Source organism: Neopsephotus bourkii, unplaced genomic scaffold (assembly GCF_033783945.1).
Source record: "Neopsephotus bourkii isolate Nb327-2 ecotype Australia unplaced genomic scaffold, CSIRO-AGI_Nbou_v1 NB_2, whole genome shotgun sequence".
Lineage (NCBI taxonomy): Eukaryota > Metazoa > Chordata > Aves > Psittaciformes > Psittacidae > Neopsephotus > Neopsephotus bourkii.
The window spans coordinates 815,315-827,281 of NW_026900519.1; the positions used below are offsets into that span (position 1 = coordinate 815,315).

General features: G+C 61.3%; 4 protein-coding genes across 4 annotated transcripts in view; 1 reads left to right on the forward strand and 3 right to left on the reverse strand.

Annotated features, from left to right (window-relative positions):
• PGPEP1 (pyroglutamyl-peptidase I) overlaps positions 1-11,967 on the reverse strand; it is a 67,950-nt gene that overhangs the window by 35,181 nt on the left and 20,802 nt on the right. The window lies entirely within an intron of this gene.
• RAB3A (RAB3A, member RAS oncogene family) lies at positions 1,413-3,415 on the forward strand. The gene is made up of 4 exons (XM_061358404.1): positions 1,413-1,640; positions 1,781-1,899; positions 2,020-2,144; positions 2,480-3,415. The coding sequence occupies exons 1-4, from the start codon at positions 1,413-1,415 to the stop codon at positions 2,668-2,670; spliced, it is 663 nt and encodes a 220-aa protein (XP_061214388.1). The 3' UTR covers positions 2,671-3,415.
• MPV17L2 (MPV17 mitochondrial inner membrane protein like 2) overlaps positions 4,628-11,967 on the reverse strand; it is a 56,293-nt gene continuing 48,953 nt past the window's right edge. Inside the window, exons 2-6 of the mRNA XM_061359962.1 lie at positions 6,857-7,024; positions 5,757-5,927; positions 5,603-5,679; positions 4,875-5,003; positions 4,628-4,793 (exon numbers count right to left, since the gene is read on the reverse strand). Of these exons, the coding sequence (XP_061215946.1) occupies positions 4,743-4,793; positions 4,875-5,003; positions 5,603-5,679; positions 5,757-5,927; positions 6,857-7,013 (585 nt within the window). The 5' untranslated portion in view covers positions 7,014-7,024 and the 3' untranslated portion in view covers positions 4,628-4,742. The remainder of the gene's footprint in view (positions 4,794-4,874; positions 5,004-5,602; positions 5,680-5,756; positions 5,928-6,856; positions 7,025-11,967) is intronic.
• On the reverse strand, positions 7,882-10,847 carry IFI30 (IFI30 lysosomal thiol reductase). The gene is made up of 7 exons (XM_061361729.1): positions 10,713-10,847; positions 10,101-10,280; positions 9,949-10,023; positions 9,070-9,165; positions 8,235-8,387; positions 8,089-8,157; positions 7,882-8,007 (listed from the first exon to the last, which is right to left on the reverse strand). The coding sequence occupies exons 1-7, from the start codon at positions 10,845-10,847 to the stop codon at positions 7,942-7,944; spliced, it is 774 nt and encodes a 257-aa protein (XP_061217713.1). The 3' UTR covers positions 7,882-7,941.

Below are 11,967 nucleotides of genomic sequence, written 5' to 3' on the forward strand. Positions count from 1 at the left end.
TCCAGGCACTAAGGAGGGCGGTGGAGCCCATGCCCGGGGGAGGTCCAGTGCGGCTGGATCCATCCCTGCTTCCCGGTTGAGCCGTGATGCTGCGGAGGCTCAGGGCCATATCCCTGCACCCAGCAGAGCCTAAGGGTGTGCAGCTCCATCCATGCCTCCTTGACGCATCCCTGTGGAGCAGCCATATGCTTCCTCCCCTTAATCCCCTCGAGGCTCGGGCAGGATATGGCGTACACAGCCAGGTACCCCTGTCTGGGGACGGGGTCAAGCTGCAGGCCTGAAAGGGGGGGGTCGGGGCGTCGCGATAGGGCGTCATATCGCGACAGGCTCGCCTTCCCTACAGCGGGGAACAGCTACCACCCTCCCTAATGGCAATGGGTCCGCCGGACCGTACCATTGCGCCGCTCTTAGGGGAGCCCGACGGCGCCCACCAACCCCGCCCGGCTCCCGGCTATAGCAGAGCGCTGCCGACCAATCAGCGCTTCCCTTTGATGACGTTGCGCCGTCATTTACATACGCCACGCCCCCTCCCTCCCAGCGCGACGTCACCCGGGCTCTGCAGTTGCTGCAGGAGGAGGCGGCGTGGAGGTGAGCGAGCGACATCCCCCCCCCCCTTTTCTTGCTCCCCCACCATCAACCGGGTACCCCCGGTACCGGCGACCGCCGGTACCTGGGGGGGGGGTACCCGGTTGATGGGGGGGAGCAGCGGGAAGCTGACTGCAGCGGTGTTGGGGAAGGGGGGGGGAGATGTATTGGGGGGGGGGCCGTGCATCCCCGCATCCACCCATCCCCTGCATCCCAGCATCACCCCCCCCCGCACCTCCCATCGCGGCTCCCGCAGCACCGAGCACGGCGTGTGCGGGCACTGCTGCAGGTGCCATTTTGCAGGGGAGATGCGGGAGAGGCTGCAGCGCCCTCAATGCAGCTGCAGTCCCGTTGCTGGGGTCGTGGTACCCCCCCCCCCCCCCTTTTGCCATGGTTGTGGTCTCTCTGTTTACCAGGATTATGTCCATCCCTTTGCCAGGGTCGTGTCTACCCCCTTTGCCAGGGTTATGGTGCCCCCCCCGTTTGCCAGGGTCGTGTGTACCCCCTTTTGCCATGGTTGTGTTCCCCCCCTTTGCTGGGGGTCATGGTCCCCCTTTTGCCAGGGTTGTGGTCCCCCCCCTTTGCTGTGTTCTCTGCACCCCATCTTTGATGCAGCACCTTCTTAGGGTGGCTGCGTTGGGGGTGATGGATCCTGGCCCTGCAGATTCCTTTGGGGCCGTGTTGGTGGCAGCTGGCTCATCCCAATCCAAATAGGATCAAACCATGCCTGCCCCAGTGGGAAACCGGTGACACCGGGGCCTGGCATCGGGTGCGTTTGCCACCGCCGCCATCCCCGTCACGGCCTCTCCTCTCTCCCTGCCTTGCAGATGGCGTCCGCTACCGACTCCCGCTATGGGCAGAAGGAATCCTCGGACCAGAACTTCGATTACATGTTCAAAATCCTCATCATCGGCAACAGCAGCGTGGGGAAAACCTCCTTCCTCTTCCGGTACGCTGACGACTCCTTCACACCCGCCTTCGTCAGCACCGTCGGCATCGACTTCAAGGTCAAGACCATCTACCGGAACGACAAGCGCATCAAGCTGCAGATCTGGGTGAGACCCCCGGCGCTGGGTGTGATGTGTGCTTGCCGTGGGGCTGTTTGCTTTGCTGTGGTGGTGATGGGGGGGTGGTGATGCCGGTGCTGCTGTCCCCGGATGGGTGGCACGGTGCTGATGTGCTGCTCTCGCCCCAGGACACAGCCGGCCAGGAGCGGTACCGCACCATCACCACCGCCTATTACCGCGGTGCCATGGGCTTCATCCTGATGTACGACATCACCAATGAGGAGTCCTTCAACGCTGTGCAGGACTGGTGAGCACTCGGACAGGGTTGTGGGGGGTCCATTCCCCCTGCAAAATACCTTTCCCAAGCACCCCCATCACCCTTCTCTGTCCTCCCCCATTATCCATTCCCTTTTTCCCTTCCCCTAAGGTCCACCCAGATCAAAACCTACTCCTGGGACAACGCCCAGGTCCTGCTGGTGGGGAATAAATGTGACATGGAGGACGAGCGCGTCGTCTCCTCGGAGAAGGGCCGCCAGCTCGCTGAGCACTTGGGTGAGCCCCCCTTGCCCCATGTCATTGAGTTCAGGGCTGGATTCCCTCATCTTTCTGCTTTGAGGGCATGGTGACTTGTCCCTCAGTGCATAAAGCATCACCGGTGGGGTGTGTGTGTGTGATGCTGCTTCCTATTGCAGCACCACAAACCTGCCGAGGGGATGGAGCTGGGTGGCTGCAGGGGCAAGGATGGAGCCGGGTGGTCCAGGCGTGCGCATCCCTTCAATAGTTAATGATGGGAGGAGGAGCCGGGGAGGGTTCTGCTGGGCACAGCCCTGATCTGTGTCCCTGTGTCCCTGTGTCCCCCCTCCCTTTCCTTTGCCTGCATCCTCCAGGCTTTGAGTTCTTCGAGGCCAGCGCCAAGGACAACATCAACGTGAAGCAGACCTTCGAGCGCCTGGTGGACATCATCTGCGAGAAGATGTCGGAGTCCCTGGACACGGCCGACCCGGCCGTCACCGGCGCCAAGCAGGGCCCCCAGCTCACGGACCAGCAGGCCCCCCCGCACCAGGACTGTGCCTGCTAGGACCAGCCCCCCCCCCTCCCCCCCCAAAACACCCCTCAATATTGGTCAGTGCACCCCAATCCTGCCCCCTCTCCTCCCCCTGAGCCCCTCTTCTTGGGGGGGTCCCATGGGGGCTTTTGCTGCTGATACCTCCGAAAGGGCTGCAGCCCCTCTAGGAGCCCCCCTTCAGTTAGGCTCTGCCCCCTCCATCCCCTTAATTTATTTTTAAGCCTGGCTGGTAGAACCCCCCCCTTGTTCTGCTTTTAAGCGCTCCAAAACCCCCTTTTTCCTTGAGGAATACTGTTTTCTTGCTCACCCCCCCATCCCATCCCTCCCTTGGGAGCAGGGATGCACCCCTGCCCTTTTGGGGAGCTGCAGTGGGACCCCCCCCCCCCAAACCTCAGATCCCCACTGGGCCTCCCCATGCCCCCATCCCCAGCCTGGCCTTCCCAAAGAGCTCCTTGGTTGGGGGGGGGGGGTTCTCTTTGTGCCCGGCTCCGCCCCCCCCCCCCCCGCAGATGGATGGATACTTCCTATCTCTTGTTTATTTGTATAAATAGATGCTAATTTATGCTCCCGCCGTCTTCCTCCTTGTACATAAAGAAGAACCCCTTGTAAATAGGTGTAGAAGTGACGCTGTGCGTGACCTGCCGTGCTGTGGCCGTGTTGGTGCATCCAGGTTTCCTTTCTCTCTGTGGTAACCTTGCTTGTGAATATCTTGGCAAGAGAAATCCTCTTTAAAGGTACCCCCAGAACCCCCCCCTTCCCTTCCTCACATGCAACCCCGAGAGCTCGGCCTGCAGCAAGTTAGCCCTGCTTTGGGGATGGGGACCTTGGTCCAACCCCGGCTTTGCCTCCGTGGGGACCATTGTGTTGCTGATTTGCTACGGGGCGTTCGGCTCCTCCTGTGTTCCTGTAGTACCGTGCTTCTGTGGAGACTGTGCCCACGTGGATGTTCCTGGAGCAAACCTGGACCTGGAGGTCTTGCTTCCCTCTTATTTATTTTTTCTTGGAGCTCTGTGTTTTTATTTTCCAGGTTTCCCTCCCTTCCTCCTCTTTCCCTGACTGCAAACCCCATTTCCCTTCCCCTTTCCTATTTTTTTGTGAAGTTTACTTATGGAAGAGTTAACTCTGTACTGTACAAATGTCAAAAGTGTCAAAAAAACAAAAAAAAACAAGAAAAAAAAAAGAAAAAGGACAAATTTCCTAAAAATCACTGTATTCCAGAACTGGTGTGAAGAAATAAATCACTGCTGATCACTGGCCTCTGGGGGTCACTGCGGGCGCGGGGTGGGGGGGGCGCCCCCGTGTCTGTACCCACGGCCCCGCTGCCGACCTCATCTCCAAAGAGGAGCCAAAATGGATCTGGTTTCGTCATGAGCATCCTCCAAAAGGCTCCTGCAGCTCGGGTGGCCCCTTGGTGCATTGGGGGGGACACAGGAGGGCTGAAGCTAGAGCTCCAAGGCACTGGGTTAAGCTTTAGGAGAGCCAACATTCAGGCAGCTCCCATTGATGCTGGAAACAAGGCAAGGTCCTGGTGAGGGGCCGGACCCTGCCCAACCATTGCCTTGGAAGCACCCAAGTGCCTCCGCATGGGTTCAGCCGTGGCTGCGCTCTTATTTATAGGCACTGGGTGGCTGCAGGAGCCCACGCGTGGGGCTGGGGAGGGGAGGAGCTGAGCGGCTCCGGCTCTGAGGACAGAGCAGCAGCAGGGAACGGGGCTGAGGCTCCACAGGGGCAGCGTCCTCTTTGCCAAGCAGCCGGAACAGGAGCAAGGGGCCAGGCTTGCCCTGGAGAAGGGCAAATGGACCTGTCCGGAGGGGGCAAAGCGGAGCTGCAGCAGCTCCTCCCCACGCCATGGGCTCTGTGGATGGAGAGAGAAACCGCTTTACAGCCTACCCTGGGGCATCGATGGGTTCCCAACACAACCCCAGTGCTGCGGCCAATGGATGAGTTAAGCAGCAAGAACAGAGGCGGCGGTGATGGTCTCCAACCATCGCTTGTGATGGGGGGGATTGAACCACGGCGATGCCCACAAAACATCTCACCATGGGGAGAAGGCTCCGAAAACGCTGCCATTGAGAGCAGCTCCTTCACATCCCGGCCCTGCGCTGGCTGTGCTCCGTGCTCGGGGGGGTGCCGGGCTGGAAAACAGCAGAGGTGCTGGGTATGGGGTGAGCCCGGCTCGGCTATGATGGGGATGCACGCCCGGTGCTGGGGCTCACCCTGTGTTTGAGGTAGGAGAGGTACGTGTCCCAGCCCAGCGTGACCACGTTGACGTAAATCACCCGGTACTTTGGGGGGACGAAGAGGAAATTGATGAGCTGAGCCCCGGGCCAGACGCACCAGTCAGCCTGTGGAGAGCAAGGAACTGGAGTCACAGCCTGGCTTGGGTTATAGGGACCTTAAAGCTCCTCCAGCTCCAACCCCTGCCATTGGGACACCTTCCATAAAGCAGCTTGTTCCAACCTGGCCTTGAGCACTGCCAGGGATGGGGCAGCCACAGCTTCTCTGGGCACCCTGTGCCAGCGCCTCAGCACCCTCACAGGGAAGAGCTTCTGCCTTACATCCAACCTGAGCTTCTCCTGATTCAGTTTGAACCCATCACCCCTTGTCCTATCACTACAGTCCCTAATGAAGAGTCCCCCTCCAGCATCCCTATAGGCCCCATTCAGACACTGGAAGCTGCTCTGAGGTCTCCACGCAGCCTTCTCCAGGCTCCAGGCTCAACAGCCCCAATGTTCCCAGCCTGGCTCCATGCAGGAGCTGCTCCATCCCCTGAGCATCCTCATGGCCTCCTCTGGACTCGCTCCAACAGCTCCAAGCCCTTGTGCTGAGGCCACCAGCACCGCTCACAGCGCTGCAGAGGGGGGGGGTCTCACAGAGCAAAGGGGCCCCCATGGACCTGATGAAACCCAAGGGCAGGAGGGAACGTTCAGGGGGGTGGATTTACCTTGTAAAACTCCCAGAATTTGTCCTTCAGCTCCTCCCAGCTCTCCCTCAGAGCCTGCCCCTCCAGCGTGCCCATGCCTGCGGGACACAGCATCAGTGCATGGCACTGCTCCGGAGCTCAGCACCATGGGTGCAAGGAGGGTGCAGGCACCTACCCAGGAAGTACCAGGCGCCCAGGGCGGGCGATGCCACCACTTGGTCCATGAGGACTTTCTTGAGGATGGTCCTGAGCCCCCTCACGCCCCGCGCTGGGAAGGCGGCGTCGAGCCAGAGGTACCAGTAATGCATGAGCGGGCCCATGCTGCAGCCCACGGCGAACATCCGCCCTGCAACACAACACCGAGCACCCCTGCATTATTCATGTGGCTCCCCAAGGGCCCCGGAGCCGGCAGCGGATGTGGTGCTGGGGGCAGCACAAAGGCTTCAGTGTGGTGCTGGGGAGCTGGAGCCTAATTCCTGCTCCATTGGAATGAGGATGAGTTTATAGGCATAAATCATGGCTTCAGAATAGGTTGGGTTGGAGGGAACTTAAAGCTCCTCCAGTTCCAACCACGGGCAGGGACCCCTTCCACTAGAGCAGCTTGCTCCAAGCCCCTGTGTCCAACCTGGCCTTGAGCACTGCCAGGGATGGGGCAGCCACAGCTTCTCTGGGCACCCTGTGCCAGCGCCTCAGCACCCTCACAGGGAAGAGCTTCTGCTTTATACCTAACCTGAACTTCCCCTGTTCCAGTCTGAACCCATCACCCCTTGTCCTATCACTGCAGTCCCTGATGAAGAGGCCCCCTCCAGCATCCTCGCAGCCCCCTTGAGCCACTGGAAGCTGCTCTGAGGTCTCCACGCAGCTTCTCCTCTCCAGGCTCACAACATCAGCTCCTGGGGGTTTGCAGAGAGGTTTTCAGGTGCACAAGGAGCTGTTCACGCTCCTGTTGATGCAGCCCAGGATACGGTTGGTTTCTGGGCTGCAAGCGCACACTGAAGCCGGCTCATGTTCATTGTCTCATCAACCAGCACCCCCAAGTCCTCCTCCTCAGGCTGCTCTGAGCCTCTTCTCCTCCCAGCCTGTGGCTGTGCCTGGGACTGCCCTGACCCATGTGTAGGACCTTGCCCTTGGTTTTGCTGAGCTCCATGAGCTTGCCCATGGCCACCACTTCAGCGCACCCAGGTCCCTCTGGATTGATCCCTTTCCCCCTTGTGTGTCCCTGCCCCACAGAGCTCAGCTCAGCACCGTCATGGGTGCCGCTGCCTCCGCTCTCACCTGTGCGCGCTGGCTGCAGGTCGGTGCCCGGGTGCCGCCGGCAGTGCCAGGCCTGCTGCAGCACGTCCCCGGTGGCCAGCATGGCTCCGCAGCTCGCCGTGTTGGTCAGCAGCAGCAGCCGCCCCGTGAACAGCCGCCGCCAGCCCCGTGCCAGCATCCTGCAGGCCCCTGCGGGCGGGGGGTCAGTGGGGATGGAGACACTCCCGTAGCAACCTGGGAGCCACTGATCTAACAGCCCTGAGACCCCATTACCCATGGTGTGCCCCCGGTACCGGTGCTGTACCCCTGGTACGTGTGCCATGGTAGTGGTACCATGCTGTGCTCCAGTACCCATTCTCCCCGTACCAGTGCCTTGTCCCTGGTACCCATGCCATGCCCCCTGTACCCATGCCATGCTCCTGGTACCCGTGCTATGGTACTGGTACCGTGCCGTGCTCCAGTACCCGTGTCCCCCTGTACCAGTGCCTTGTCTCTGGTACCCGTGCCATGTGCCCCGTGTCTGTGCCATGCTCCCGGTACCCATGCCATGTCCCCCTGTAGCAGTGCCTTGTCCCCGGTACCCATGCCATGGTACTGTGCCATGCTCCGGTACCCGTGCCCTCCTGTAGCAGTGCCTTGTCCCCAGTACCCGAGCCATGCTCCCAGTACCGGTGCCCCCCTGTACCCGTGCCATGGTACCGGTACCATGCCGTGCTCCGGTACACGTGCCCCCCCGTGTACCAGTTCCTTGCTCCCGCTACCCGTGACCCGTGCCATGGTACCGGTACCGGAGCCGTGCCCCCCGATACCGGCGCTACATTCCCCCCCCCTCCCCCCCCCGGTTACCCCGGACCTGCCCCCGCTCACCACCACCGGCACGAGGAAGAGAGGGCGCAGCCTGTGACGCAAACTCTTCCGCTTCCGGCGGCCGCCATGACACGTACCGAGGCACAGGCGGCCGCCATGACACGTACCGGGGCGGCCCCGGTGGCTCTGGTCCCGGTCAGCCCCAGCCGCACCGCCCCCAACGCCCCATCCGGAGCCTGTTGTTTTCAACCGAACCCTTCCTCTTTATTGCTCTCTCCCCGGTGCTCCCACACCTTCCCTCAGCGCCGGCAGCGAGGCGGGGCCTCCGGTATCCGTGAGCTCCCACAGGCTTCGGGCTTCTCCCCCTGGCAGAGAGTGACCGGTAGAGCCCCGGTGGTGACAGGGACAGGTCCCGGTTCCGTTCCCCGTTCCCACCGGGATCCCACCTGGTAGAGGCGGCAGATGAGCCCCAGCAGCGACGCCTCGGCCTGTGCCTGCAGCTCGTCCGTGTGCTTCTGCGTGTGAGAGACGGGGCCACTCAGGGCCGCTCCGGCCCCGGTTCCCCCCCACCCCCCTTTTACCCCGTCCGTACCCCGTTAACCACGACCCAAGGCACGTATTGGTGCGGCGGGTCCAGCGCCTCCGTGCGCTGCGCGTTGCGGTGCATGAGGGCGGCGCCGGTGTCCCCCCGCACGCAGGCGGTGATGCGGGCCCTGTCCAGCTGCGGGGCATAGATCTGGAGGCACTGCGGGAGGGAGAGGCCGTGAGAGCGGGGCGGGCCCGGAGCGGGGGGGCGAGGGGACACACACACACATACACATACACACACATACACATACACACACACACACATACATACACACACATACACACACACACATACATACAGACACACACACACACACACACATACATACACACACATACACACATACACACATATATACACACACATACACACACATACACATACACATACACACACACACACATACACACACACACACATACATACACACACATACACACACACACATACATACACACACATACACATACACACACACATACATACACACACATACACACATACACACACACATACATACACACATACACACATACACATACATACACACATACACACACATACACATACACACACACATACACATACACACACACACATACACACACACACACATACATACACACACATACACATACACACACATACATACACACACATACACACATACACACATATACACACACATACACACACACATACATACACACACATACACACATACACACACATACACATACACACACACATACACATACACACACACACATACACACACACACACACACACACACACACATACATACACATACACACACACACACACACACACACGTACGGCTGCCAGGGTCTCGGTGACGGAGCTGCCCGACTCCAAGCAGAAGATGACCGGGAAGTAGGTGCTGAAGTTCTTGGCCTCGTGCATCAGGCAGGTCTGCGGGGACAGGGAGAGGGGCTTGGGACAAGGGTGCAGAGACAGGCCAAGGGGAATGGCTTGAACCTGCCCGAGGGGAGACTGAGCTGAGCTCTTAGGCAGAAGCTCTTCCCTGTGAGGGTGCTGAGGCGCTGGCACAGGGTGCCCAGAGAAGCTGTGGCTGCCCCATCCCTGGCAGTGCTCAAGGCCAGGTTGGACACAGGGGCTTGGAGCTGCTCCAGTGGAAGGGGTCCCTGCCCGTGGTTGGAGCTCAATGAGCTTTAAGATCCTTTCCAACCCAACCCATTCCCTGATTCTCTGAGCAGTTGGAGCCACACGGTGCGGCAGAAGGTGCAGGAACCTGCTCTTTGGAGAGACTTGGTGCTCCAGAGCAGCTTCCCAGCCCTCCGCACGGATCCGCTTTGAGAAGCCACTGAAGGAGTTCACCAGCACTGAAGGTTTTGTCCTTCCAGCCTCTTCAGCCTTGTCTGAGGCGCCTGGAGCCGGCACCGGGCTGCACGGGTGGGATCCGGGGAGGTGCCTGCCAGGGAGCCCTGACCCCACGGGCTTTGGGTTCTGCTGCCTCTGGGTGCATCGCGGGGTGCGGGAGGAGCGGGAGCTGCCGGAGCCTTTCCCATGTTGGACACAGGGGCTTGGAGCTGCTCCAGTGGAAGGGGTCCCTGCCTACGGCGCTGGATGAGCTTTAGGGTCCCTTCAACCCAAACCTGGCTGGGATTCTGTGGTTCCATCACCACCAGCTCCCCCCCCAACGCCACCACCACGGGGCAGAGACCTCCCCCTCACCTCAATCATGTTGCCCAAGCACTCCTCGGGGCCGTGCTGGCACTGGAATTCCCACTTCCCGCTCTCGTTCCTCTCCTGCAGGACCAAGCGCTCTGAGCGGGGGCGGCAGCACCGGGACGAGCCCGTCCCCAACCCCGACCAGCGGCTCCTACCTGCGCGTTACCGTAGGGTACCAGGGTGATGCTGAGGGCCTCGGGGGGCAGCAGCAGCCAGGCGGTGAAGAGCTGCCGCACCAGGAACCTGCGGCACGCAGGGCACAGGCTCTCGTAGAACAGGCTCAGCTCCACCGGGGCAGCCGAAGGGGGCGAGGGGTGGGCGCAGGGGCTCGGAGCCTGTGTGCGGGAAGGGGTCGGGGTACGGTGGAAGGGGGGGGGGGTTTGGCTGCTGTTCCCTGCTCCCTGCATTCACAGGGATGGGGGAGAGGGTTTGGGAAGGGAAGTGAAAGCCCTGCAGCGCCGGGGGTTTCCAGAGCAACTTCCCCATGAGTGGAGCCCAGCGCCCACCGCCGAGGGGTGCAGCCCCTTGGCACCCACTCCTGCAGTGGTGCCACTGTCTCGGGGTGTAAAAACACGAAGTGCTCAAAGGGAAGGGTCGGGGTCAGGGGGGCGCTGGGCACCGCTGCGGTGCCATCGCGGCACAGGGGGGCTCTGAGCACCCCTATGGCACTGCCAGCCCGCGCCGCAGGGATGCGCGGTCCCCGCTCCCCCCAGCCCCATAAGGAGCCGTTGTCCCCTGTGCCGCGGGTTGGCCCCGGCGGCTCTGACCTTGCAGGCAGCGGCGGTGATGTCCGGTGAGCGGCACCAGAGCCGCGCAGGGTCACGGTCGCAGGCGGCAGAGGCCGCGCCGAGCCCCGGGGCCAGCAGCAGCAGCAGCGGCAGCAGCAGCGCTGGGGGGGCCATGGGAGCGCTGTCCCGATGAGCGCTCCCGGAGCTGCGCCCGCCCTTCCTGCCCCGCTCAACCGGCCCCTCCGGTGACGCCGGCGCTGACTCACTCGGGCCGCCCGGCTCCGGCCCCCTCGGGTCCCGCCGCAGCGCTGGGGTCCGGGGGAAGCCGAGCCCGGGGTGCAGGCGCTGAACCCCCCCTCCGGCACCGGCAGCTCTGCCCTGGAGTCATTCCTAATGCTGGAAATGGAGGAACGCGGTGTTCCCCCTTTGAGCTCTGCCGCCACCAGGCACGGGATGGGTCCCAATCCCTTCCCTGTTCCCACAGAATTCCCTGCAGCAGTTCCATGAATTCTGTTTTATTTCCTTTTTTTTTGTTGTTTTTTTTTTTGGGGGGGTGGTGTTTTGTGGGGTTTGGTTTGGTTTTTTTTTGGAAGTACCGTACAAAAATCCTCTTACAGTAACAAATAATGGGGCTGACATTAGTAAACATGGACAGAAAGAGCAAAGAGAGAGCTACTGCTGGTAACGGGCAGCTGAAGTGGCGAGGGATTATTGCATATACCTAGAACTAAAACCTCAGCTGTGCTCATGCAGCCGCCACATCCTCCCCGAGCCCGCAGTGGGGTGGTGGGGGAGCGTGGAGCATCCCAAGCTGGGATAGAGAGGGACAAGACCGGAGCTGTGCCCCGGGGAGCAGGAACGGCCACGTTGCACCCATGGGATGGGGGTGAGCAGCGCGGTTTAGGGGGGAACAACAAGGAGTTATGGGGGGGGGGGGGGTACAAGCAGCAAAGCACAGCCCAGGGCCTGGGAACACATCGCGAGCGGCAGCATCCAGCGGCACCAACAGCACCAGCAAAGCAGAGCAGGGCAAATCACAACCAGCTTCATTGTGGGGGAGCTCAGGGCTTGGGGTTCCCCCCCCAGGGAAGGGCTGAGCTGCAGGGAGCCAAGTCAAGCCCCATCAGGGAAAGGCAGCCCTAAGGAAGGGCTTTGTCCCCCTCCTTGGACACAGCAAACAGAGCCCTGGAGGGGTGATGGGTGCTGCAGGGCGCAGGGGGTCACTGGGACCCCATCTATGATCACAGGGAGCTGGAAAAGGCTCCGGTGAGAAGGGGACTGCATGGGGAGGAAT

What these genes read in the sequence shown, in the direction of transcription:
- RAB3A (XM_061358404.1), top strand. Translation starts at nt 1,413, where the DNA reads ATGGCGTCCGCTACCGACTCCCGCTATGGGCAGAAGGAATCCTCGGAC. An exon ending in GCATCAAGCTGCAGATCTGG is followed by an intron (nt 1,641 to 1,780) that starts GTGAGACCCCCG and finishes CTCTCGCCCCAG; the next exon opens with GACACAGCCGGCCAGGAGCG. An exon ending in CCAGCTCGCTGAGCACTTGG is followed by an intron (nt 2,145 to 2,479) that starts GTGAGCCCCCCT and finishes TGCATCCTCCAG; the next exon opens with GCTTTGAGTTCTTCGAGGCC.
- IFI30 (XM_061361729.1), bottom strand. Translation starts at nt 10,847, where the DNA reads ATGGCCCCCCCAGCGCTGCTGCTGCCGCTGCTGCTGCTGCTGGCCCCG. An exon ending in TCACCGCCGCTGCCTGCAAG is followed by an intron (nt 10,281 to 10,712) that starts GTCAGAGCCGCC and finishes TCCCGCACACAG; the next exon opens with GCTCCGAGCCCCTGCGCCCA. An exon ending in GCTTGGGCAACATGATTGAG is followed by an intron (nt 9,166 to 9,948) that starts GTGAGGGGGAGG and finishes CTGTCCCCGCAG; the next exon opens with ACCTGCCTGATGCACGAGGC.